Source organism: Mus caroli, unplaced genomic scaffold, assembly GCF_978045245.1.
Source record: "Mus caroli unplaced genomic scaffold, Mus_caroli_1 scaffold_7, whole genome shotgun sequence".
NCBI classification, from domain to species: domain Eukaryota; kingdom Metazoa; phylum Chordata; class Mammalia; order Rodentia; family Muridae; genus Mus; species Mus caroli.
The window spans coordinates 35,045,670-35,073,179 of record NW_028227262.1 but is presented as its reverse complement, the minus strand read 5'-3'; the positions used below and the strand labels follow the sequence as shown (position 1 = coordinate 35,073,179).

The 27,510-nt window shown below is 47.6% G+C and overlaps 1 protein-coding gene across 1 annotated transcript in view; it reads left to right on the top strand.

Moving 5' to 3' along the window:
* Irak2 (interleukin 1 receptor associated kinase 2) overlaps positions 1–26,056 on the top strand; it is a 57,359-nt gene extending 31,303 nt beyond the window's left edge. The window contains exons 4-13 of the mRNA XM_021165133.3: positions 882–988; positions 3,906–4,106; positions 4,190–4,254; positions 7,333–7,447; positions 8,305–8,414; positions 10,595–10,790; positions 14,086–14,148; positions 18,188–18,388; positions 22,185–22,473; positions 24,895–26,056. Of these exons, the coding sequence (XP_021020792.1) occupies positions 882–988; positions 3,906–4,106; positions 4,190–4,254; positions 7,333–7,447; positions 8,305–8,414; positions 10,595–10,790; positions 14,086–14,148; positions 18,188–18,388; positions 22,185–22,473; positions 24,895–25,007 (1,460 nt within the window). The 3' untranslated portion in view covers positions 25,008–26,056. The remainder of the gene's footprint in view (positions 1–881; positions 989–3,905; positions 4,107–4,189; positions 4,255–7,332; positions 7,448–8,304; positions 8,415–10,594; positions 10,791–14,085; positions 14,149–18,187; positions 18,389–22,184; positions 22,474–24,894) is intronic.
* Positions 26,057–27,510: the final 1,454 nt, after the last annotated feature.

Genomic DNA, 27,510 nt, shown 5'->3' with positions numbered 1-27,510 from the left:
CAACGAAAGCAGTGCATTGAAGGCTCTGTGCTGCTGTCCAGGCTGCAAGCGTGGTCCATGGTTACTTCATTAGCTGGGCTGCTCTGCCTTGCCCGGCCATCCGGGGAAACCTTAGACAGTTCTTTGAAAACATTTAAAAAATGGAAAATCATGGCCAGGCGGTGGTGGTGGCGCAAGCCTTTAATCCCAGCTCTCATGAGGCAAAGGCAGCCTGGTCTACAGAGAGCTCCAGGGTAGCCAGAGCTACACAGAGAAACCCTGTCTCAAAAAACAAAAACAAGAACAAATAGACCAACCCACTCAAGTAGACGGTTCATACTTCCATCAGCGGGCTTCAGTGATGATCAGACTTCTGGTGACCCAGCGGCCCTTGAGGAGCTGGTTCCAGGATGAGTCCCTTCTGCAAAGTAGCATGATGGGTGCTTGATTCAGCCCTGGCTACTGGTACCCACAGGATGGAGGTGCCTGAGTATTTACCAAGTGAGTGCTGAGCCTCCCCTCCCCCTCCGTACCCTTGATTTCCCCAGTCCTTCAGGCCATCCCAGGTAGAACAGCATCTGCTGTGGAAACACACTGGAGGTTTCTCTGTGTCCTCTGCCAGGCAGTGGCACAGGGGCAGCACAGGGGCATCCCCCATCATGTGATCCCGGCTGCTCAGGACACCTCCCACTTCCTGGTCTCCTCCTGTCATTCAAGATGACAAATTGCACCTGTTGCAAGATGTCACCAGGCTTAAATGGATTGACACCATGAAGCTTGTCGGCTGCCCCCCCCCGCCCCCCCCACCCCCGCAGTGTCAGGAGGTGACAGCACTGACTGAGGGAAAAGGTGGCTTCGGGATGTGTCCCCAGGCAGAGTGTTGACTGTGTTGTCCTTTCCAGGGCCCATCATGGCTGGGGCCCAGCAGCAGGCCTCACGGCAGCGTCCGTGCGAGACGGATGCCCCTTGTTCCCTGAAAACTGATGCACCCGACTCTCCCCAGTCTAAGGTAAATCCACCCTGTGCTTCTATCCCAGTTGTGTCTTGGCTCGTGGTCCTCTCAGAAACGGTTTCTTTATTCCCTGAGACCAGTGTGGGAGTGGGGAGGACAAGGGACCCACGAATGTCTCCCCAAACTTCTGAGATTAAGGATACTCATCAGCGAAATGAGGGGTGTGTGCTGCACTGAGTTTGCGGGTCTTGGTCCGTTGTATCTTTGGGGCATTATTCAGGGCCCAGTGAAGTACCCTAGTACTGAGTCCCAGCCCGGGCCAGGATTCATGTTTGCCACATTGGGGATTGAGCCCAGGGTTCTCTGCATTCAACCACTGAACCATAACTATAGCCCCCTTTTTTCTTTTTTGTTTGTTGTGTTTGTTTTGTTTTGGTTTTGAGCAAGCTTTTACTAAGGGTCATAAACAGGCCTTGAACTTGTGATCCCCCTGTCTCAGCCTCGAGTGGAGCAGCTGGGAGGACAGGCCTTCACTACGAACTCAATAGGATCTTTGTTTTCTTTCTTTTTTTTTAATTTTTAATATTTTTATTACATATTTTCCTCAATTACATTTCCAATGCTATCCCAAAAGTCCCCCATACCGCCCCCCCACTTCCCTACCCACCCATTCCCATTCTTTTGGCCCTGGCATTCCCCTATATTGGGGCATATAAAGTTTGCAAGTCCAGTGGGCCTCTCTTTCCAGTGATGGCCGACTAGGCCATCTTTCGATGCATATGCAGCTAGAGACAAGAGCTCCGGGGTACTGGTTAGTTCATCATGTTGTTCCAACTATAGGGTTGCAGATCCCTTTAGCTCCTTGGGTACTTTCTCTAGCTTCTCCGTTTTCTTTCTTTCTTCTTCTTCTTCTTCTTTTTCTTCTTCTTCTTCTTCTTCTTTTTTTTTCCTGTTTGTTTTTGAGACTGGGTTTCTCTGTATAGCCCTGGCTGTCTTGGAACTCACTCTGTAGACCAGGCTAGCCTCGAACTCAGAAATCCTCCTGCTTCTGCCTCCCAAGTATTAGAATTAAAGGCCACCACTGCCCAGCTAGGACCTTTGTTTTTAATGGCCCTGTGTAAGCAAGACCTGAACCAGTAACGCCTACACGGGCAGTTACAGGATCTAGTTTACAACTGCCCAGCCCTCCCCACTTTCTTGTCAGACTTGAGCAACAGTCAGAGTGGTCCTGCACTTTAACTTGGGTTCCAGAATGTTCTTTGACGTTATTCTTGTGGGTACTTTTACCCTCATTTGTTAATGCTCCCAGATACTGTTGTGACTATATTGTTAATAATTCACACTGGGTTAGAAATGAATGCATCAGTTTGCATACAGCTCAGTGGTACAGCCCTGGGTCCCACCCCAGTCAAGGGGGATGGGGCAAGGGAAAGAAATAGCTTTTTACTCTTTTGAGGCAGGGTTCCATGTAGCCCAGGCCGGCTTAAAACTTGCTGTATAGCTGAGGATAACCTTGAACTACTGCCTCCACCTCCCAAATTTCGGCATGCATCACCACACCCAGTTTATATGTGCTAAGGATGGAACTCAAGGCCTGTGCATGTCAGGCAAGCACTCCACCAATTGAGCTGCGTCCTTACTTATTTTTGAGACAAGATTTCACTATGTAGCTCAGTTTGGATTTGAATTTGTGAATCCTCCTACCTTTGAGTCCCACATGCTGTCTTCATGGGCATGAACTAGCATACCCAGCCTTTTCTTCTAGTTTGAAAAGATAAAGACCTTGCCATTAATCCCAGCACTTGGGAGGCAGAGGCAGGCAGTTCTGTGTGAGTTAGAGGCTAGAATGGTGTGTACGGTGAGTTTGAGACCAATCAGAGTGACATAGTAAATCCCTGGTTTTTATTTGTTTTTTTAATTTTTTTAAAGATATCAAAAGTTTGTATGTCTTTGAGAAGTTGAGGGTTTGGGCTTGTCCCTGGGGGAGAAAGCAGCAACTCCTGGGCTGGTTAATAAATATCTCCTGTAACTTAATCATGTGCAGAGATGGTTGAATCATTAAGGACCTTTAGGGCCAGCAGTTGGAGGACAGGCAGGCAGGTTGAGGTTAGCCTGGTCTACAATGTGTGCTCCAGGCCAGCCAGGGGTACACAGGGAAACTATCTCAAAAACAAAAACAAAAACCTTCAGGGGCCTGGGAGATGGCTCAGCAGTTAAGAACAGTGGCTGCTCTTCCAGAGGTCCTGAGTTCAATTCCCAGCAACCACATGGTGGCTCATAACCATCTGTAATGGGATCTGATGCCCTCTTCTGGTCTGCAGATGTAAATGCAGATAGCACTCATAAATAAATCTTTAAAAATATTTATTAAAAAGTTTCTATAAACCTTTTTTTCTTTTTCTTTTTGTACATAGTCTTTAAATTTTTATTCTATATTTATTTATTTTGTATGTGTGTATGTATGTATATGTAAGGGCACAGGTATGCTGTGGCACACATGTGAAGTTAGAGGACAACTTTGAGGAGTTTATTATTAATGTCCTGGGGGTTGAACTCAAGTGGCCAGGCTTCCCGAGAGCCTTCACCTAGTGAGCCATCTTGCCGGCCCCATTCTCATTTTCTATAAGCCAATTCTAGTGGATCTAACTGGCAGGAGACAGACTCATCTTTAATTGCCTGTTTTTGCCTAGAATAGTTTCCTAGAACTATTTCCTAGAATGATTAATAAGGGTTTAAGTGACCTTATCAATTTCTGTGTGCCTGTGTTTGAAAGAGGTGTTATAGAAACTGGACTTCTGAGTATAGTCTTCCCTACGTGCTGTCTCCAAAGCCCTGCTGAGAGAACTGTGGTTATTTGGACTTTGATACCACTTGTAACAAAGAAGGGAAAGCCCCTTGGTATTCCAGGGACTCCTGGGGAACAGGGACAGCCAGCTTTCATGGTCACCGTCCACTCTTCTCTCCCAATCTCCAGTACTGCAGTACTTCCACATCTGCCCCCAAGCAAGAAAGGCTTTTGAGTTTGCCCGGAGACAGGCTTTTCTGGAGTGAAGCAGATGTCGTCCAAGCAACTGAGGACTTTGACCAAAGCCACCGAATCAGCGAGGGCACCTTTGCCGATATCTACCAGGGTCAAAGGAACGGTGTGGCCTTCGCCTTCAAGAAGCTCAGGGAGGTGAGGTGAGGGTGTCTGCAGGGAACAGTGAGGCCGGGGGCTGAGGCTGGATGGCTCTTCAGGGGCTGTGTATTTTCCCACAGGTGTCTGGCTCCAGTCCAGGGTCCATGGACAGATTCCTACAGGCAGAGATGCAGCTCTGCCTCAGGTAAGCTTCCGGTGCAGAACCCCTGGCCTAATGATGACGGCAGGCAGTGCTTCCTGTGTGCAAGGCAAGTGGTTAGCACTGTCATTATTGTTCTGGGCCATTTTCTGTGGCTGTCATGGAGAGGGAGGTTTCTAAAGCACAAGTTTGTTTATTTCGTGGTTTTAGAGGCTGGGAGGTCAGAGGGCATCCATTGAAGACTCATGTAGTGGGTACCACAGCAGTGGTCATCACATAGTGAGACTGAGGGTCTCTCTGCTTGTATACAAGCTCTAGCCCATGACCTCACCTAACCCTAATTACTCTTTTATTGTTTGTTTGTTTTTGTTTTTCGAGACAGGGTTTCTCTGTGTAGCCCTGGCTGTCCTGGAACTCACTCTGTAGACCAGGCTGACCTCGAACTCAGAGATCCGCCTGCCTCTGCGTCCCCAGTGCTGGGATTAAAGGCGTGTGCCACCATGCCTGGCCCCTAATTACTCTTAAGCACCCTTCCTCCAAATACCTCTGACTATAAATTTGGGGCCTCAGTTTCCAGCACACAAACTTTGGGGCACATGCTCAGGTCATAGCATCTACAAGCTCATTCCAGCGTCACCAGAATGTTGCAACACAGATCCCAGGGCCACAGTTGTATGGGTGTATGTATACGTTGGGGCCCAGAGAGGCTCAGTGTTTGGCCCAAGTAAGTGGCAGGGCCAGAGAATGAGTCTTCATAGACTGTGTCCAGAGTCTATGCTCTTCTTATGCAGTAAAAAATAGAATTCTCAAGAAACCTTGGCTTTTTCCAGCTTCTCCTTCCATGTATGAAGAAAGAGATTCTTCCTATCCCATTTTGTTTTTTTTATTATTTTTTATTTTATTTTATTTATTTATTTATTTATTTTTGATTTTTCGAGGCAGGGTTTCTCTGTGTAGCCTTGGCTGTCCTGGAACTCACTCTGTAGACCAGGCTGGCCTCGAACTCAGAAATTCGCCTGCCTCTGCCTCCCGAGTGCTGGGATTAAAGGCGTGGGCCACCACGCCCAGTTCCTATCCCATTTTGAAGCAGGCAAACAGACTGGTGGTCTAAAGGCAAACCTGTCTCAACACTAGACATGTGGGGACCCACAGAACTAAATCTGCCTCTGTGTGTGTTTATACAGGTTGAAGAATGGTTTATTTTATTTTATTTTAGAGACAGGGTTTCTCTGTGTATCCCTGCCTGTCCTGGAAATTGCATTGTAGACCAGGCTGACCTTAACCTCACAAAGATCCACCTGCCTCTGCCTTCCAAGTGCTGGGATTAAAGGTGTGAGCCACTATACCTGGCTTATTTTATTTTTTTGAGATTAGGTTTTGCTATGTAGCCTGCTTGGTTTGGAACTCTCTATGTAGACCAGGCTGGCCTCAGACTCACAGAGATCTATCTGCCTCTGCCTTCCAAGTGCTGGGATTAAAGGTGTGGGCCATTATGGTTGGCCTGGCTTTTATTATATTTTAAGATGGTTGAAACAAATCTAAAGGATAGCTCACGGTCCATGGATACAAGATGACATAAAATAAAGTTTTCCAGTGTTCACAGTGTCTATGACTCCTTCTGGGCAGAACACACAGTAGGGCACTTGCTATAGTCTACAGTCTGTGGAGAACACATGTTTTCTAACTCACTCTTTATTCTACAAGCTGGCTGGAGATGTAGCCAAGCACAGATAAGGCCCTGGGTTCTAGTCCTAGAAACTCCCCATCCTACTGCCCCCCCCCCAATATTACAGGGGTAAAGTAAGAAAGCCTCCAATCTGTTCACTGCTACGAGGCATACTCTTGTCACCCCAGCACTTGAAATGCTGAGGCAGGAAGGCTGCACACCAAAGGCTTCCCATCCCAGAGCTGAGGGAGGCTTGGGGAGGGAAGAGGACAGTTGGGAACTGAGACATGTCCTGGCTTTGTCACCACACCTAGCTAGTTTGTCATTTCTGAATGCCTTCTTCACAGGAGATAACATACAGGAGTGTAACCATGTAGACACTCATTCCATGGAGATCGGACATGTGCCCTTGCTTCAACTCTGTGTTCTCATAGGCTTGGTGGCTACTCCTCCACTCATTAGTTTAGTAGCCCAGGCTATCCCAGGTTAGAGGGAGAGCTCACTTGAAACCAAGTAGCTCCTGCCTCACAGTGTATGCAGGACGGACAGGCGTGCAAAGCTAGTGAATGAAACAGGTGTGAAGTAGGGCACGGGAACACAGCACGATCTGGCACAAGGCCATCTGTAATTGCCCTGCGAGGTAGCGTGGGCTGTGGCCACAAGAAGGGGATGGAATACTGTGTGTAAGGAGTGTGTGGTGGGGCTGGAGAGATGATGGCTCAGTGGTTAAGAGCACTGACTGCTCTTCCAGAGGTCCTGAGTTCAATTCCCAGCAACCATATGGTGGCTCACAACATCTGTAATGGGGATCTGATGCCCTCTTCTGGTGTGTCTGAAGACAGCGACAGTGTACTCACATACATGATATAAATAAATAGATCTTTAAAAAAAAAAAAAACAAAGCCGGGCGTGGTGGCGCACGCCTTTAATCCCAGCACTCGGGAGGCAGAGGCAGGCGGATTTCTGAGTTTGAGGTCAGCCTGGTCTACAAAGTGAGTTCCAGGACAGCCAGGGCTATACAGAGAAACCCTGTCTCGAAAAACAAAAAACAAAACAAAACAAAAAAACCCCAAAAAACCAAAAACAGTGCTTGGTAATTCGTGAGGCAAGAGGTTTCTGGGAGGCAGAAGAGAAGTGTCCTTTCCCAGGTAGATACATGGATGGTTCACATGTGGAGCATGAGATGTGGCTAGAGTCATGAGGAGAGCCAAGAGGAGAAAGGTGACTCATAACCCTGAGGCGGGTGTGGTGGCCTCTAGCAGGTTCTTCATCCTTCAGCCTTTTCCCAGAAGTGGGTTGGGGATGGTGCCAGACTGCACAGCAGGGAAACAGGGTGAGGCCACCAGGGACCAGAGCCTGTGGTGGCTAGGAGGTAGTGGGTGGTCTGAGCCAGGAAGGGGGGTCTGCCTTTGGCTCTTGCTCTTTCATGCCTGACTGTGCACTTATGCTGGGTTCAGATGCTGCCACGCCAACGTCCTACCTCTGCTGGGTTTCTGCACTGGAAGACAGTTCCACAGCCTCATCTACCCCTACATGGCAAACGGCTCTCTGCACGACAGACTCTGGGCTCAGGTAAACCAGTGGCTGTGGTCATAGGACGGAACAGATAGCTCTTGCCTAGGAGTCAAGTTAAGGACTTCAAAGAGTGTATGTAAACTTTTTTGAATGCTCATAAAAGCTTCAATACAGACATCAATGTATCCTTTATTTCATTTTATTTTTATTTATGATTTTTTTTTGTGGGGGAGGACAGGATCACCAATAGCCAGGTTAGCCTCAAACTTGCTACATGGCAGACAGTGTGACCTTGAAGTTCTGGTCCTCCTGTCTTCCTGAGTGCTAGGAGTACAAGCGTGTGCTACCATGCCTGGTTTGTGCAGCACTGGAGAATGAAGTCCAGGTCCTGGATAGTAGCAGACAGCTTAAACTGAACTCTGTCCCCATCTGCCCTCCTTGTCTTTATAATGCTAAGATAAAATCCAGGACTTCCAGTCCATTTCATACCCAAGGAGACAGAAGCTCAGAGGCTTCAAGCATCTTCCCAAAGTCACACAGCAGGAGTGTGTCTGATCTTGGAATTTCAAGTAGCTCCGTTTGATACAAATAATATCACCTCAGCTGGGTGTGGTGGCACACACCTTTAATCCCAGCACTCGGGAGGCAGAGGCAGGTGGATTTCTGAGCTCGAGGCCAGCCTGGTCTACAAAGTGAGTTTGAGGACAGCCAGGGCTAAACAGAGAAACCCTGTCTCGAAAAACAAAACAAAGAAAATAATAATAATAATAATAATAATAATATCACCTCAAGGTAGTACATCACACTGGCTACGCCCGGTGACCAAGGATGGGTTCGAAGCAGTCCGAGGACAGGCTATAAAGACTTTAGAGTGGTTCAGGAGTGACCCTTTTTATACCTTCTATTTCTCTTAGGGCATCTCAGACATGCTGCCCTGGCCACAGCGGGCCAGCATCTGCTCAGGGCTGCTTCTAGCCGTGGAGCACCTGCATAGCCTGGACATCATCCACAGCAATGTTAAGAGGTGAGAGGGCGGGCTGGAGAGATGGCTCGGTGGTTAAGAGCACTGACTGCTCTTCCAGAGGTCCTGAGTTCAAATCCCAGCAATCATATGGTGGCTCACAACCCACCATGCAATGGTGGGTCTGATGCCCTCTTCTGGGGTGTCTGAAGAGAGCAATGGTGGATACATTAAATAAATAAATAAATCTTTTTAAAAGAGAGAGAGAGAAAAGAAAAAAGAGGTGAGAGGGCAGCATGAGCTGGGCTTGCTTCCCAGGCCTGGCTTTGAGAACCAGGCCAGCTCCTGTTCTTGCTGTCTGTCTGTCTGTCTCTCCCGTCCCCTTCCCCCTTCTTCTCCTCTATCTCCCCTCCCTTGGGGATCTTAGCTCTCTCTTCATATCCTCAAAATCCAGTATTTCGGGGGCTGGTGAGATGGCTCAGTGGGTAAGAGCACCCGACTGCTCTTCCGAAGGTCCAGAGTTCAAATCCCAGCAACCACATGGTGGCTCACAACCATCCGTAACGAGATCTGGCGCCCTCTTCTGGAGTGTCTGAAGACAGCTACAGTGTACTTACATATAATAAATAAATAAATCTTTAAAAAAAAAAATCCAGTATTTCTGAGGTATGAAGCTGTCACTTTGTCTGTGGCCTTTCTGGGTTAGTTTCCCCGCAGGCCACAGCACCCTAAACATTTGACCATCTACTCAGGAGTGAGCCGGCTTGCACTCCATCTGGGATCTGTGCCCAGCCTTGGGATTTGAGCTCCCTATTTGAACTTTGCTCAGTGCCTGCCTTGCTTGTCTGTTAGTGATAGACCTTGTCAGGGAGGTTTCCAGGTTTCCTATCCCCCGCATCTTAGTGTCAGATTTCCAAGAACTAGAGAACTGCCATCACGGGAGAGATTCCAAGAGTCCAAGGCATTTAGCAGAACCAGCTGCACAACCATAGAGGTCTTGTGGTTCCTCAAGGTTCCCTCCCCTGTGGTACAAGCCAGCTCAAAAGCCCTTTCTTCTTTCCTCTCCTGACTTGCATTTGATGGCCCCATCACCCTGGGCGTGTTCCACCATCCAGCTGCATCGTCCTCCCACACAAATCCTCACCCCTAAGACTGGATGGTTTCACGGCTCTCAGTTCCTCCTCTGCCTCCCCATGTTGCAAGGTTTCACGGCTTGTTGTGATTTCTTAACCTTGCGGTGAAGCGGCTTGTTCACACTTATTTAGATACTCCTGATAGTAGATATTGGAGTTGCTGGCTATTATAAAAAGAATTTTTAAACTTTTTTTTTGTTTGTTTATTGAGACAAAGTCTTGCTGTTGAGCAGAACTGGCCTCTAACTTACCAGTGTAGCCCAGGCTGACCTGAAGCTCACTACGTAGCCTACACTGGCCTCGAACTTCCAGCAACTCTATCTTAGTTTCCCAAGTGCTGGGGATTATAGGTGAGCTGCCACTGTGCCTGACCTGGTGTCTTCTTTTTCAAATACTGCTCGGTGGACCAGTGAGATGGCTCAGGGGGTGAAAATGCTCGCTGCCAGGCCTTGATGGCCTGAGTTTGATCCCTTGAATCTAAATGATGGAAGGAGAGAGCCTGCAAAACTTCCCACTGAGCTCCCCTGGCAAGATGTGGCATGCATGCCCCCTTCCCCCCCCAGGAATTCTCTCTCTGAGAATTTTCTCTCCCTCCAATTATGACTGGATCAAAGTATATTTTCACTTCTCCTTTTAAAAATTAAAAAAAAAATGTTCCCCTTCCCTACAACCTGAGCAAACTGAGTTACAAAGGATGTAACTGGGTTTATAAAGGATGCCAGTGTCTGGGTTTGCCCCAGTGAGGCCAGAGCTTGTAATGGGAACAGCTTTAGAGGAGTCTAGGCCAGAATGAGCAGCGGGCTTGACCTGATGAGCGGAGGGGCTGACCAGGGCTGGCATCTGTGGAGAGTAGAAGTCTGCATTTCCTGCATATTCCTGGGGCAACTAGGCCAATTTTCAGTTCCATTTCCATATAATGGAGTGAGTGGGTTTCCAAGGCCCCACCCATTTATGGCTGGCTATTTCATGTTGAGTGTCTTCTGTGAGTGCCTCCCCTCCACCATTCGCAGGGCTGACGCTTGCCCAGTGCTAACTTGTTTGGCCAGTGTGTCTCCACAGCAACCTCTTCTTTTCAGAATTCAAAGGTTCTCTTCACTTGCTTTCCCGCAGTGCCAATGTCTTGCTGGACCAGCATCTTAACCCCAGACTGGCTCATCCGGTGGCTCATCCTTGTCCCGACAACAAAAAGACCAAATATACCGTCATGAAGACTCACCTGTTCCAGGCCTCAGCTGCATATCTGCCGGAAAACTTCATCAGAGTGGGGCAGCTGACCAAGCAGGTGGACATCTTCAGCTGTGGAATTGTAAGCATTGCCCACAGGCTGGCTGTAAGCATGGGGCTTGTGTGGAGCTACAGCAGAGGCTGCTGGACTGTGGCCTCCAGGCCAGATCCGAGACAAAGGCATCTTTGAAAACCGTTTATTTCACTTGCTCTTAATCCGTGGGTGTGCATTATGTGTGGGGTGTGGGATGGGGGTGTAGTTCAAGTGAGACGCTCAGGTAGTATCGACTGCCTTTGGGATTGGCTCTCTCATGGCCCTGAAGCTCACGAGTTAAGGCTAGACTAACCAGTGAACCCCAAGGATCCTCCTGTCTCGGTCTCCCCAGTGCTTGAATTACAAGTGCATACCACAACATCTGGCATTTGTATATGAGAATCTCAGGATCTGAGCTCTCAAGTCCTATGTTCACAAGGTGACCATTTATGGACTGACATATGTCCCTAACTTGCCCCCCCACCCCCATTTTTGGTACCGGAAATAAACCCAGGCTCTCAGACATGCAAGACATGTGTTCTACCACTGAGCCATACTTCCCAAATTTCTGCAATAAGGTGTCACTGGGTCCCTGTGGTCCAGCCTAGCCACCAACCACGATCCTGCCTCAGTCCTTTGAGTGCTGGAATTGCAGCTGTGTGCAACCAGGCCTAACTTCCATGGTCTATCATGGCTTCTGAGTTATAAGTGATTTTCATGGTTAAAAAGGTTTACATAGCTCGGCATGGGGGTAGATGTCTGTAATCCCAGCACTTGGAAGGTCAAGGCAGGAAGATTGCTTTTAGTTCAGGCTAGCCTGGGCTACATAATGAGTTCTAGGTCAACTTAACCTTGTCTCAGAAACTCTTAAAAAAGGTAAAAAGGTATATACAGAAACTGTGCATGGTTGGTGATTCTGTGGGCTGCGGATGTTATCTCTCGACTTCCTTCTTCCCGTCCACACTGTTGGCCTACCACCTATTTCTCTGTCACATTTCTTCATCACTCTTCCATCGGTGACCATTCATCTCTCCTGCATACCCTGCTTCAGGACCGGGTGCCGGGTGCTCAGGGCACACTGTAAAGCGTCTGTAGTCTGAGCCTGAGAGTCTGCTCAGTTCATCTTTAGGACACACTGACTCCTGTTGATGTCTGCAGGATGGATGTGTTAAAAGGGCTGAGAGGGCAGATAGGTTTGGAAGATACTGTGGAGCGAAGCCAAGCGGGCTTTTCATTCCAGACTTAATAGGGTGCTGACCCTGTGACCTGGTTGTTGTGAACCCAGCAGAGAAGGTTATGCAAGCCTCCCCAACCCCACTTGACAGCAGAGCCTGGTTTTCTTGCTGTCTGTCTGTCCAACTCAGTGTTGCACAGGACCACAGAATGTTCCACAGCATTGGGAATGTGACCCGAGATGCACAGTTTGTTGCCTGTTGTGCTCAGGGCTTTGCATCTGCCTTCCTCCCTGTCTTGAACTCTGACCTTCCTCTCTGTGACCACAGTCTTCTGTCTGTTCACATCTGCCTCTGAAGCCCTCACGGGGCCACCTTCTGCCCTCAAGTGGACCTCTGTGTTCCAGATTCAGTTTCCTTCTGCCCCTGGCTGGCCACTCTGCTGGCTCCCATTTCCCCCATTCCATCCCCCCCTAGAGTTTCCTGTGAGTGCTTCAGTGAGGCTAAGCAGCCCTACTTGGAGAATCAGTGGCTCTCTGGGAGAGGAGGCAGACTGAGTTATATGTGTATATATGGGTATTGTAGTATTAGTGTGAGTGTGTGCATGTGTGCATGTTTGTGCCTATGTGCGTGTGTGTGCGTGTGCGTGTGCGTGTGCATGTGTGTGCAGGTGTGCACATGCCATACTGCATGTGGAGGTCAGAGAATAACTATTTGGAGTTGTGGCCTTTCTCCTGCCACCTTGTGGGATTGAACTCTAGTAGTCTGGCCTGCACGCCAGTACCTCATCTTGCCCGCTGTGTCTCAGTGTTTTTATGCTCACTAAGTGACCCTTGTCAGAGACTTGTTCCTTCCGGAATCACATGACTGAGACAGAGGAGATGTCTATCTCTTGATTTGTTTTCCTCTGTCCCTTCCTGCAAAGACCTTGCTGACCGCTCCTTCTCAACTGACTGTAGACCCTTTTCTGTGGAGGGCCCTGTGCTGCCCCCTCCTGGCCACTGTTGTCACGGTTCCGTGAACACCATTGTTCATCCCACAGCATAGCTGCTCTACCCCACGTGACACATGCAGACTCTGGCCCAAGTTTCAGTTCCCAGCCCTGGGACTCACTTCTTGTGCAGAGCTGGACTGGAAGCCCAGGCTTCTGTGTCTGTCTCCCATGTCTGTAGTTTTATTTTTTGTTTGTTTGTTTGTTGAGACAAGAGTTTCTTTGGGTAGCCTTGGCTATCCTAGAACTAGCTCTATAGGCCGGACTGGCCTCGAGCGGGTGGAGATCGATCCACCTGTCTCTGCCTCCTGAGTTCTGGGATTCAAGGTGTGCGCCACCACCACTTGGCTCACTCCTGAATCTTTTACACTGCTGAGAAACCCATGAACTGGAACGGCAGGCTTGCTCTTCGCACAGGTACATATCACAGTTTCCCACCTGGGTATTGGCTCAGGGCTGTGTTCCTCTGTGAGTGAGTGAAGTAGGGGGGTGTGGGGGGATGGGGGGGATCCTGGTGGGGTGGCAAGACAATAGGAACTCAAGGCCACCCTCAGCTACAGAGTAATGTCAAAAGACCCTGTCTTAAAAAAAAAGAAAAAACAAAAACAAAAACAAACCAAAAACCAAACCAAAACAAACAAAATAAAACAAAAACAAAACAACAACAACAAAAAAAAAAAAACAAGAAAAGGGCCGGGCAGTGGTGGCGCATGCCTATAATCCTAGCACTTGGGAGGCAGAGGCAGGCTGATTTCTGAGTTTGAGGCCAGCCTGGTCTGCAGAGTGAGTTCCAGGCTACACAGAGAAACCCTGTCTCGAAACAATCAATCAACCAACCAACCAACCAAACCAAACCAAAACAAGAAAAAGGGGCTGTCAACATGGCTCAGTGGGAAAAGGTGCTTGCTGCCAAGCCTGACAACCTGAGCTCCAGCCTGGGGACCCACGCAGTGGGAGGAGAGCTCCAGTTCTCACAAGTTGCTTTCTGACCTCTTCGAAAGTGCCATGGCGGGTGAATACCAACACACATACACACACACACACACACACACACTCAATAAATAAATAAACGTAATAATAATAATATTAACAATAATAATATCAGAAAAGATGAAGCCTTTATCATTGTCTAAGTCTTTTGCTGACTGTGTGTGTCAACTCTGTGTTCTCTCCTACCCAGGTATTGGCCGAGGTCCTCACCGGCATCCCTGCAATGGACAAGGACCGCAGTCCAGTTTACCTGGTAAGAGATCCAGTCACTTCGGGTTGGTTGGCTGGTATCCTTGGGCACACGTCCATGTGGGCAGGGAGGGCCTTCCCCACCACATGCAAAGTTCTCAGGCCTCAGACCAGAGTTCTCGGCATCCACGACATCTTCCCACACTGCCACTTTAGAAGCACAGCAACTGGCGTTGCTGTGTGTATGCAACTGCTAAGCCTCATTCTAGTCTTAGTTTTCTTCTTCTTTTCTTTCTTTTCTTTTTTTTTGGGGGGGTTATGTATATGTTGGGGGGGTGTTGATCTTACATTATGGTCTAGGATGGCTTTGAGTTCTTGGTCATCCTCCTGCCTCCGTCTTTTTTTGAGTTCTGGGATTACAGACTTGTGCCACACAGTCAGCTGCAGCCCTCTGAGTGAGTCTCTTCCTCTGTCTCAGTCTGCCTTCCTTTCTTTGGTGAGTCCTTGCTAATCAAATAGGGGGGGTTGTCCCTCCCCCCACCCCCACCCCCACCCCACCCCCGATTGCCATTTTGTCCTGTGGTTTCACTCACTAGTCGCTTGCTCTAATTTTCCTTCACATTTCCTGGGTCCTGGGAGTTGGCTCTTGAACCTCGCCTAGGTTCCTGGTTGATGCTTCTGTCAAGGATACTTTGTCCTAGCCTGTACACAGTCCTGACAATAGAGTCAAGCTCCCCACACTGTAAACTCACTGCCAGTAGCAGATGCTGTTGCTGGCTACAGATAAGATCTCTCTTCCCTGGAGGGTCTCAAGGGTGGGGCTCTGGAAACTGCCTCTGGATCCCCTTTCTTTGTGGTAACTTGTCTCTCTCTGCAAACCACTCATGTGCTTTAACTGTTACAAGCCGATTTCCTCTTCCTCAACTGCTCGGGGTTAAAGGCTAAGTTTCCCCAAAGATAAATAGTTAAAAGCTCATGCTTTTCTGGACCCCAGTGAGTGCTAGAAACGCCATGGCACCCTTAGCCATCTTTACTTCTAGGTATTGAATCTCTGATGGTGTCAGGCATGTTGTGTTCCCAGATCCTGAAACTACCTACCCACTGGATGGGGAAACAGAGGCACAGTGGGGCTTGCATTTTTTTTTAAGATTTTATTTATTATTTTATTTATTTATTATTATACATAAGTACATTGTAGCTGTTGTCAGGTGCACCAGAAGAGGGTGTCAGTTCTCATTATAGGTGGTTGTGAACCACCATATGGTTGCTGGGATTTGAACTCAGGAAGAGCAGTCAGCGCTCTTTCCCGCTGAGCCATCTTGCCAGCCCCCTGGGGCTTGCATTTTTATTTCTCCCTCTGAGATAAAATTCTATTGCCCAGCTAGCCTTGAACTCCTGGGCTCAAGCGATCTTCCTGCCTTAGCTTCCTGTGAGCAGGAACCTAGGCCTAATGACACCACTCTTGCCTCGTTTTTTATCTTTTAAATTGTTTTTAATTCTTCTTTTATATTACATCCCCAACTGCAGTTCCCCTCCCCAATCCCTTCCAGTCCCACCTACCTCCTCTCTCCCAAAACCACTCATCCTCAATTTCCCTTGGAAAAATAAAACAAAAACGTCCCAGCAGGCCTCCCAGGGATATCAACCGAACAAGACTATAGCAACATGATTTAATAAAACTAGATGCAAACTGTAATAGTAAGGTTGGATGTGGTAACCTAGTGGGAGGAAAAAGGGTCCCAAGGGCAGGCAAGAGAGTCAGAGATAGCCCTCACTCCCATTGTTAGGAGACCCACAAGCACACCAAGCTACACAAGCAAAAGGTATATAATATGCAGAGGACCTAGCACAGACCCATGCAGGGTCCGTGAAAGTCACTTCAGTCTTAGTAAGCCCCATGTCAGCCCAGCTTAGTTGATTCTGTGAACCCTGTTTCCATGGTCTCCTCAACCCCTCTGGCTCCCACAATTCTTCCGCCCCCTTCTTCTGTGGGGTTTCCCTGGCTCAGCCTAGTGTTAGGCATCTGTTCCCATCAGTTGCCTGATGTGTCTCTCTGGTGATAGTTGGGCAGGCATTGGTCTATGACTATAGCACAATATCTTTAGGAAATCATTTCATTGACTTTTTTTGCCAGTTGTGTTTGGAGGCAGATGAAGGCCTTGTAGAGGAAGGATTGGCTGAGTGGGTGACTAGAGTGGACCAAGGGACAGAGACTAGGTAGGGATGCATTTTAGGTGGCAAAACCAAGCCTCACTATGTAACTCAGGCTTGCCTTGAATTTACAGACCTCTTCCTCAGTCTCTGTAGAGTGCTGGGGTTACAGGTGTGTGTTGTCAAATCAGCTTTAAAATGCTGTGTGTCTTATAATATATAATTATAAATATGGACATATTTATATACACATGGATATATATAAATATATATATACACACACACACACACATATATATATATATATATATATATACACTAAAAACAAATAAATATACAGCAATTTGATACAACAAATGTAGGGATTGACTTTGAACTCCTGATCCTCCTGCCTCTACTTTCTAAGTGTTAGGATTGAAGGCACACAGCACCGTTGTCTGTCTACCTGGCTTTGAGCCTGCTATATAAGCAGAGGACCAACTGGGCTACAGCCTTGACCTCATAAATGAGCTACTCTCTTGTTCCTGACTCTGTTCTTGCTTTGTGTGGAGGTGGCATGATTCCTGGCACTCTGGTATCAGTCCTGAGCAGCAATCACATGCATGCACTTTGTTTTGTTTTGTTTGTTTGCTGTCGTACTTGCTTATTTCTTGGTAAGACATTTCAAATGCCCTTTTGAAAGAGGCAGCTCTGACCCCTTGGGATCCTGCTTTGCCCCTGTTGATGCTTACAGCCCCTCCTGCTAGGTCCCCAGCTCTCTCCCTTCATGTCGATTCTCTCGGAAAAGCTGCTTACAGTTGGTAATGCTTGTGACTCCCATTTCCACAGAGTGGGTACAGTCAAGGGTGACCTTTGGGGACCTGCTGCTTTTTGTCCCAGTTCATTGCAAGACTATCACATGCATTGCTATATCAGCAGAAACAAAAAGGGCCTGTGTACATGGTAATAAGATGAATTCATGAGGCTGGAGAGATGACTTTGCAGTTAAGGGCACTTGCAGAGGGCCTGAGTTCAGATCCCAGGATCTACGTCAGGTGGCTCACAACCTTCTGTGACTCTGGCTACAGGAGATCTGATGCTGCCTTTTGGCTTCTGCAGACACTCACACACTCGACAAATACACAGCTACACATACATACATACATATATACATACATACATATCCTAAAAAAATAAGATTAAATTGGGACTGGAGAGATGGCTCAGTGGTTAATAATGCATACAACCGTTCTTGCAGAGGACCTGAGTTTAGTTCCCAGAACCCACGTCCAGTGGCTTACGACCTGGATCCTGTAACTCCATGTCCAGAGAATCTGACACCCTCTTCTGAGGGTATCTGTACTCACATGTCCTTACCATGCACACACTCATTTATAAATGAATAAAAATGACAATCTTTTTTTTGTTTTTGTTTTTGTTTTTCGAGACAGGGTTTCTCTGTGTAGTCCTGGCTGTCCTGGAACTCACTCTGTAGACCAGGCTGGCCTCGAACTCAGAAACCCGCCTGCCTCTGCCTCCGGAATGCTGGGATTAAAGGCGTGCGCCACCACCGCCCGGCCGACAATCTTTTAAAAAAAAGATTAGATTATAATGTTAGGCACGTGGTTAAGTGCTATGCAAATGATGGTTATTAGTATTTGCTGTGCATATATTTTACAAATGGAAGACATTTATTGGAAGTGGGCTATTGAGTATTTTTCTATCTGGTGTCCTATTTTGCGCTGTGGGTCCATTATTGGGTGCATATTTGTGCTATACCCAGGAATATACCCAGGAGTTTCATGTTTCCATTTTCTGATGGAGCCACTGACTTGGGTGGAACAGGCGACGCCACTCCAGTTCAGCTGTGCTGTCCTAGGGAGTGCCCAGTGCGTTCTCCAGTGGGTGAGTGCCTTTTGCACACCTTGCCACACCCAGCCTCTCACCTGGACTTCCTCCCTCTCTTCCCATAGAAGGATTTGCTTCTCAGTGAGATTCCCAGCAGTACTTCCTCAGTCTGCTCCAAGAAGACCGGCATGGGGAAGGCAGTGGTGAAAGAGATCTGCCAGAGGCATGTGGAGAGGAGGGCAGGGCTGCTGCCTGAGGCCTGTGAGGAAGCCTGGGCCACCGCTGTGAGTGTCTGCCTGCGGAGGCGCAATGCCAGCGTGGAGGAGGTGAGCTCTCTGCTGTCTTACCTAGGAAGCCTCGCGTCTGGGGCTGCAGTAAGCCGGAGTTTAGCTTTGATCTTTCACAGTAAAACCCACTGGGGCCATTGCAGCAATCAGGGTTGCAGTGTGGGTCATGCGGGACCCTGAGGGTGGGTGTGTCTGGCTAGGCTGCAGGGAGCACAGGATGGAACCTAGAAATCAGGGTTGCTCTGTGGGGCATGGGGGACCCTAGGGTTGGGTATCTGGCCCGAGCCTCTTGTGGGAGCCCATTTCTTCCTGTCTTCCCTTGGCCTGCTTTCTCTCCTGGTCTGTAACTGCCCCGTGGCATTTCCTTCACCCTTTTGGAGAGAATGACTTGGAGTTACTCACATGGTCCTAAGCTGAGCTGGAATGAGTGCCCCAAATCCTCTCTCTAACTACAGAGGAGCAGTCTGTCTGAGCAAGCCATTCCTGTCCTGCTATCTTGGAGTTCCTAGTCTTTGCATGAGAGTTGTCTGTGTGGTAGGCACTGGGATGGTGTATGACAGGACTCTACGTCTAGCCTGGCAGGGAACTAAACACAGACTTAAAGGCTCTGGAGGCCCAGTAGGATTTTACAGGTCACTAAGGATTTCAGAAGAGCAGTATACAAGCAGATACAATCAGGTGTGATCTAAACAGCGCTCCCCCCGCCCCCCCCAGCTACTCACTTTCATTCAGATCTTCGGTTATTCATTCATTCCATCAATGGTTTGGTGTGTGAGTTAGGGCTTGGGTGAAGGGATGTAAATGAAGAGATAGCAAAATACATTGATTTAAGCAAGACAGAAGTTTGCTGCCTTTGGCTTAATGGCTTGGGTGCAGGTAACCAGGGCTGCAGAGTCTAACCATGCTGGCTAAAAAGCTTCCATTTCAGGATTCAATGTTGCTCAGTCCATTGCATCTGCCTTGCAGCCAGTGAAAGAGGGTTAAAAGAAGAGGACACACTCTTACATTCTCTCTTCCTTTTATTGATCATTTTCTTTTGTTCATGTGTGGATATCTTGCCTGCATGTATGGTTGTGCATCACTTTTGTGCATGGTGCTGTGTAGGGCAGCAGAGGGCATCAAATCCCCTGGAGTTACCGACAGTTGCAAGCTGCCATATGGGTGCTGGGAATTGAACCTTGGTCCACTGGAGAAGCAGCCAGTGCTATTAACCAATGAGCCATCTGTTTAGTTCCTCTCCCTCCCCCTTTTTAAAAGACTGTGTGTGTTTTCTGTGTATTTGGGTACCAAAGGAAGCCAGAAGAATATGTTGGGTTTCCTGGAGCTGAAGTTACAGGTATTTGTGAGCCATCTGCTCTGGGTTCTGGGAGCTGAACTCCGGTCTTCTGCAGGAGCAGCAAGGACTCATCACCTCTAAGGCAGCCCTCAGCCCTATCTCCCCTCCTTTTAAAAACATGACTGAGGAATGCACACATCAGTTTTGCACACCCCATGCATTACACAGGGCTACAGAAGACTGCAATCTTTAGCATGGCAAATGCTTCTTGGGTATCTAATTGAACTTTTATCTGGATACTTGATATTTGAGCCAGATCTTGAAGGATGAGCCATTTGCCATGTATACTAAAGGGAATAGGACAGTTCAGGTATAGAAAGAAAGAAAGAAAGAAAGAAAGAAAGAAAGAAAGAAAGAAAGAAAGAAAGAAAAAAGAGAAGGAGGAAGAAGAGGAAAAGGAAGAGGAAGAAGAGGAGGAGGAAGAGGAAGAAGAGGAGGAGGAAGAGGAAGAAGAGGAGGAGGAAGAGGAAGAAGAGGAGGAGGAAGAGGAAGAAGAGGAAGAGGAGGAGGAGGAAGAGGAAGAAGAGGAGGAGGGGAGAGGAGAAGAGAGTACTAACCACAGTGTAGTACAATCAGGCTTGAAAGATCCATGGCCTGCAAACTCTTTCAGGTCTATCCACTGGGCTGCTCTGCCGTGCACTGTCTTATTTAGTTATTGTGTGTTGTGTGTGTTCTTGTACATGGAAGTTCTGTAGGGACTTGTGAGAGTCAGTTCTTTCCTTCCACCGTGTGCATTCTGTGGATGGAACTCAGCTCCCTAGGCTCAGCAGGATGCACCTTTCTAGGGTGGACTCATCTTGCCTCTCCCTGCTTCAACTTTTATCTTTTAACAGGATCTCACACTGTAGCTCATGGTGGCCTTGAACTTGAGGCAGTTCTCCTGCCTCCATCTCCTAGGTTCTGGGATTATGAGTGTGAGCCGACATCCCTGGCTTTATTATCTGCCTGCTTGTCTATTTTTCAGATGATAGCTGTTGGCTGGCTTTGAAGTTCATACTTAGCATGGTGGCTGAATTTCTGATGCTGCACCCGCTTCTCAAATTCTAGGATTATAGGCTTCTTTTATCCCATTAGACTCTGATACTTTCATATTTATAAAAAAAAGTTCACAGCAGCTGGGTGTGGTGGCACACTGCTTTAATCTATCAGCACTTGGGAGGCAGAGGCAGGCAGATGTCTGTGGGTTCAAAGCCAGCCTTGTCTACAGAGTGAGTTTCAGACATCCAGGACTCTGTAGGAAGATACTATTTAAAAAAAAAAAAAAAAAAAAAGGAAAGAAAGAAAAAGAATTATTGTGATTGTGTGCAAAATAAATGAATTCACATGGAATTTTAAAATTAAATTCAGAAGTAGAGTGTGTGTGTGTGTGTGTGTATGTATCCTTGTGTACATATATGTGTACATGTACATATGCCATGACACAGATGTCAAGGTCAAAGGATAACTTCTCCTTCTACCATATGGGTCCTGGGGCTTGAACTCAGATTGTCAGTCTTGGCAGCAAGCATCTTTACCTACTGTGCTATCTCACCAGCCCATACCCTGAATTGTTTTGCAAGGCACCACCGAGGAATTGAAGTGTTCTTATTCAGGGTGAGCAGTATGCATGGCGAGCAGGTCAGCGGCCTGGGATGCTGACCTAGCAGTTGTAGCCGCTGCTTAAGGCCAGCTTGGGCTACAGAGTGAGTTCAAAGCCTGGATGCAGTGTAAGGAGCTCCTAGCTCAGACGTGAGACAAGGGAGAAGGTCCCAGTGTAGCTCCATGTAGCACGTTTGCCTGGTAATCCCGCCCCCAAGGCTCTGCAATCAACTCAAGGTCACAGACACTTGCCCACACCTGGCCCAGTCATTGCCATCAGAAGTCTGGGGTGCAGTGATTGGACTGCCTGGGCTCACACATTCATCTGCAGCAGGCATTTGATTAACATTCCCAGGAGACTAAGTGATGGCCTTCAGCTTTTGAAAGGACCGGCGTGGGCGCAAGACCTTCCCAGACCAAGCACTCTGCACTAAAGAGATTTATTTCCCCAGACGGAGCAAGCAGGGGGTGAGGGGTGGGAGAGGTTGTAAAAGCAGCAGCAGCAGCAGCAGCAGCAAGAAAAGCAAGCAGACTAGAGAAGCAAGAGAGGGTGTTTCTGTGGGAGTGGGGGTTTTAAGGGGTGTGTGTGGGGTTGGGGGGAGGGAATGTGTCTGCTAGGGTGGGTTGGTATATCCTGACTGAGCATATTAGCCAAAAAATGAATTTTGATCATTGGACTTTGGTGTTTTGTCTCAGGAATGAATCAGTGACCAAATAAGGGAATAGCTTGAGGGCCAGCTTTAGGAATGTAATGGTTGTTAAGCAAGAGAGAGGAAACCGGGGTAAAAGGGCAAAACCTGTCTGCAGTGTTTGCTCTGCTGGGGGAGGGGCTGGGTTTGCCTTGTGTGCTTATCCCTGCTAGAGCCCCTTCAGCTTTAATGTCAGCGACTGATCTGCTGCTTGTCTGTCTCCTCCTCCAAGGCACGAGTCTCCCTGGCCCGGGTGGAGGAGCGGCTCCGAGGGCAGCTGTCCCTTCCCTGGAGCAGGGTTTCTGAGGCCACAGGCTCATCTTCCAATACCCCGGAGGAAACAGATGACGTTGACAATTCCAGCCTCAGTGTCTCTTCTTTGGTTATGATGGCATCGTGTCCAGGGGCTGCCTCCTCTCCACTCTCCACGGGACATAGAGCAGCACAGCCATCCACCAGTGGGAGCCAGGAGGCCGACTCCTCCTCAGAGGCTTGCACAGGCCCACAGACACCCCAGGACGGTAAGCTTGGGGGGGGGGTGAGGTGCCCATGCTGAGTCACTCCTGTGACCCTAACTTAGGCCATCCCTCCCCTCTTTTCCTAATTCATGGTTTTTGTTAGTAATTCAGGCATTCACTGCACAGTGGACACACAGAGAGGAAGTTCAGCTCATCAGTGACTATTGGTTTCCGACCACTCTCCTGCCTCTTAGACTTTCACACCTCCATCTTTGTACTGCGCCTTGGTCATACCTACTTCCCATTTGCTAGGACAGCTGTGTGGTGGTCCTCAGTCTTGTTCCACACATGCCTCTGGCTCACTACTTCTTCTTCCAGGATCCAGAGAGAGAGAGAGAGAGAGAGAGAGAGTGATATTTACTTTTTTTTTTAAGTGTAAAATCTGATTTTATGTGTATGGGTGTTCTGTCTCTGTGTAGATCTGTGGAATGCATATACACAGTACCTGAAGAGGCAAAGATAGCCTGACACTGGAGCTGCAGACGACTGTGAGCTAACATGTGGGTGCTGGGAATCAAACCTGAGTTCTTTGGACGACCAAGCAGTAAATGTTCTTAACTGCTAAGCCATCTTTCCAGTCCCCAGATTTTAATTTTTTTTGATGCATTTTTGCAGTGCTGGACTGGATGTAGGGCCTTAGTGTGTGTGTGTGTGTATGTGTATACATATATGTATGTATATATAATATATATTATATATTATTTACACACATATAATATAGGATATATAATATATAATATTTATATATATATAAGCAATCTATTATTTTTTTAATTTTGAGAGATCGTGTGTCTCGTGTAGCCTAAAATAATATGGACCTTCCTATATAGCTGAGGATGCCCTGAACCCCTGATCCTCCTGCCTTCACCTCCCAGGTGCTAGGCTCACATGACTGGTAAGATGGCCAGCAGGTAAAGGTGCTGACGTCAAAGCCTGACAACCTGACTATGAACCTGGTTTATCACACGGTAAAAGGAGAAGATTGATGCCCTGACTTCTACAAACACACCTTGTCATGTACGCACATGCCCACGAAAGGTATATGTGTGCATGCACACACATACACACAGCACAGGAAAAAACAAATAGTGTGAGACAGAGTCTCACCTGGGCTATCTCGTGAACCCTTGTCTATTTATTTTGGGATTGCAGGTATATGTGCCACTATGCCCTTCTAGAGTGGGTTATAAAAACACACTGCATGACACATACCTGTTGTACTTATAACCACTTCTCCGGGCCCAGCGGGACCTTGTGTGGTCCCTCTTGCCTGCTCTTCTTCCTTGCCAATAACTTCTAAAGACACCCTCCATCACTGACACTTGGGTCCAAATATGCCAGGCTTCCTAGTGAAATAAAAGTTGAGGCCTTTTCGACGAGGCGTCACCAGGCCTTGTGAATGTGACTCACTGATAGTCTAGGCTCTGACCACTCCATTGGGGAGGAAGGAGAATTTAGAAACTGTTATGACCTAAGCGACAGGCACCATAAAATCATGCCATGTGACAGATTTCACATGGCCCAATATGCCAGAGCAGCTCCCCAGGGATGCTTTGGTCCTCTCTCTCAGACTGCTCCAACTGGGCTTGCACACTCCTTCCCCTAGATGGTCCCACAGCCCGGACAGCAGTGAAGCAGCCAGCCCTCCCAGGACTTGGCCAGCATCTCAATTTTCTTAGGGTCCCCTGTTATGACATTGCTCTTGGTCAACAGGAAATAGTTAAAAGAGCACAATGCCTGACTCCTACCCAACCATCACCCTTTTCTAGTTCCTCATTTGTAATGAAACGAAAAAAGGAGGGATGTTAGCTTACAGGTGATTCCACCAGGCTCCTCCCAGGGATCTAGCAACAGTCCTCACTTACCACTGCAGCCAGGTGCTTCAGGTGCGGGCTGTGTATACAAGGATTGCCCACTATACCGCTCTTTCTCCTTTCTCTCTCTGTTACCATGTGTTTCTGGACAGTCTCTCTACTCGTCTGCTTCTTCCCCTTCTCTGGGTCCTCACTCTCCCCCTTCCCCCAAATAAATCCCCTTATACCAGATTTGTCGCTTGGTGTAACTTCTCGGGGGGGTGATTTGTCATGAGCCCACCAGGTACCCCCCTCGCGGCATTATACTTCATAACAGAAACCGCTATCATTATTGTTGATGGCCACACTTCTCCCATGACTGTGGAGGAATATGGGAGCCTCTTCTTTGTGGAAAAGGTGTATATGTGTGGTGGGGATTGGGGGAGCCGGAGTGTTATAGTGTCTGTGGGGGAGGGTGCAGACTTCCCTGCAACGGCATAAGCTATGACATGCTACTTGTATTTGGGCCTGTTTCACAAACTTGGCATGAGACTCTGATAAGGTCTGACTCAGCGAATTTTAACGGCAACACTTGCTGAAGGTACTCTCTCTGTTTTCTGCTAAACATCAGCTACAGAGACTTCATGGAAAATTGAGATTAATGAAGCCAAAAGGAAACTGATGGAGAACATCCTACTCTACAAAGAAGAGAGACTGGACAGCAGCGAGCTCTTTGGACCCTGATGACCAGCGCACAGCTGAAGACCCTTATTCTTAACTGGACAGACAAATGTCCAGGCAGGGAAGAGGTCTTTGGCTGCCCAAGGTCTGTTGAGACCCACACAACCCAAACATCAGCCTGAACAGAAGGAAACATGGTTTCATCAGAGTTGAGTTGCGGGGGGGGGGGGGGGGTAGGGGACCTCAGCTTACACAGACACCATATCCAGGAAGCGCTCCTCCTCTCGGAATCGTCTTAGTTAGAGGGCTGTGAAGTGGAACACCTTGTATGTGATCCAAGGATTTGGGTGGCTTTTGTGGAACCCACGTTGTTGACCACCCCAAGAGATGCTGTTACCCCAAAACCTCTTAGTTCTCCACAATGGACAGAGCAATCCTACAGCATCCGTGGCGTTTTCCAAAGTTATCATCTGTCGGTCATATTTGTAGACAGCTTTCTGCAAATTCCCACTTCTTAAAAGACCTACAGCCAGCGTCTCAGCAATGGTTGACTCAGTTCTCAAGTTCAGGACTGCAAAAGCAGGACAGTTGGCAAAGGACTCCGTAGGCTTTCTCCTTCTTCAGTTGGTGATCCTGTAAGCCACCGGTATTTAGGAACTGCCTGCTTTTCACCTTCGACCTCCCATCACGCCCATATTTATTTTAATGGAGACTCAGAGGTTGTGAGTTATTTATAGCTGGGTGAAGAAGCATGGGAAACAGTCTCATGCTTGATTCTGCTGCTAGTTAAGTCAATCACTTGGTGGGTGGTAGCTCAGTATCCTTGTAAGATAACCCTGCTCTGTTCTCCCTGGGGAAGAACAGAGCTGCTCTATTCAGCTCTTGGGAGGATGGGTGCAGCGGCTACAGAAGCACTTTGAAAATGTATCTGTTCTGTGTTCTCAATGAAGTAAAAGGTGTGTAGTTCATGGTTTTGCCATATAGAAAATGTTTATGAAGTGAATATGTTTTTGAAAAGTCATGTTGCAAACCTGTTTTGTAAAACAAAGCTATTTCTAATTCACTATTTAAAAAAAAATTCCATTATAGTGACAAAATAAAAATGTTTGTAATCTAGCAGCTGTCTTATAATTTTGTGTCTGGGTGAATTTGTGTACCGAATATGTTTGGCTCAAGGATTCTTGCTTTTGCTTTCATTTCTGTATTTATTGTTTGTACAATGTGTGTATGCATATTTATGTATGTGCATGTGGTATGCATACAACCATGTGCGTATGGAGCTCAAGAGAAGACTTAGGTTTTCAATCCTTCTTCCACAAGGTATGTATGAATGTATGTATGTATGTATGTATTTACACAAGGCTAGCTGGCCCATCTCTGTCGATGTAGAAATGCTTAGATTGTATATACCCTTGCTGTACAGCCAGCTTTTATGTGGGTCCTGGTATTTGAACTTAGGACTTCATGGTTGTGGCCAGTGATTTAGTACATTGTCACTTTAGGGAGGGTTTTATCAGCAATAGCACCTTTGCAGGGCTTGGGGCACTTGTATAACCCTTCATGAATATTAAAGTTGCTTTTATTTTTACTGTTACAAATAGGGATGGTTGCCAGGTGGTGGTGGCAGCATACGCGTGTCTCTAATCCCAGCACTTGGGAGGCAGAGGCAGGCAGAATTTTATAAATTTGAGACCAGCCTGGTCTGCAGAGCTAGTTCTATGACAGTCAGGATTTCACAGAGAGAGCCTGTCTTGAAAGAATCAAATCAAACCAAAACAACAAAACGACACCCCCCCAAAAAAAAAAAAAAAAAAAAGAAAAGAAAAACTCCACAAACAAATAGAGATGGCTTCTGGGATGGTTAACCTTCACTGTGAACTTGGGTTAACAACCGTCTAGGAGTTAGATATGCTCTGGCTGTGACTATGAGGGAGTTTACCGAGAGGATGAACTGAAGACAGAAGACTCTGAGTATGGGAGGCGCTATTCCATGGGCTTGGCTCCTGCATTGGGTAATTAAAAAAAAAACAGTAAAGGCCAGCTGAGTGTGGAGAGCTTTTAGTTCTTGCCGCCACAGCTGTTGGGCCAAGAGCAGTCTGGGAATGAAGGACTTTCTTTAAGTAGTAGGACAAACTTTTTTCTTTACTGTTTTGGTCAGGGCGGGGGGCATTTTAAGTGTCACAGGCTGGTCTGGAATTCCTGACCCTCCCCTCCAACACCTCCGGAGGGCTGCGATTACTTACAGGCTTGCGTGACACCTGGGTTATTTGGAGATTAGGATCAAAAGCTTGCTTCTCCTGTAAGTGCTCTGCTATTGAGCTGCAGTCATTACCTTTTCTGGGGTTGGTGTGGGAAGGTTTGAAACAGGGTCTCAAGAAGTTAGGAGGTGACCTTGAACTCTGGATCCTCTGGCCTACGGCTCTCTTGATGTGGGGTTACAGGTTGGTATTATGTCTTCTTTTCTCTCTCTCTCTCTCTTTTTTTTTTCTTTTCTTTTTCTTTTGGTCTCACTTTTTCTTTTGGTCTCACTCGGAAGCCTAGGTTGATCGGAACTCATTAGCTATCC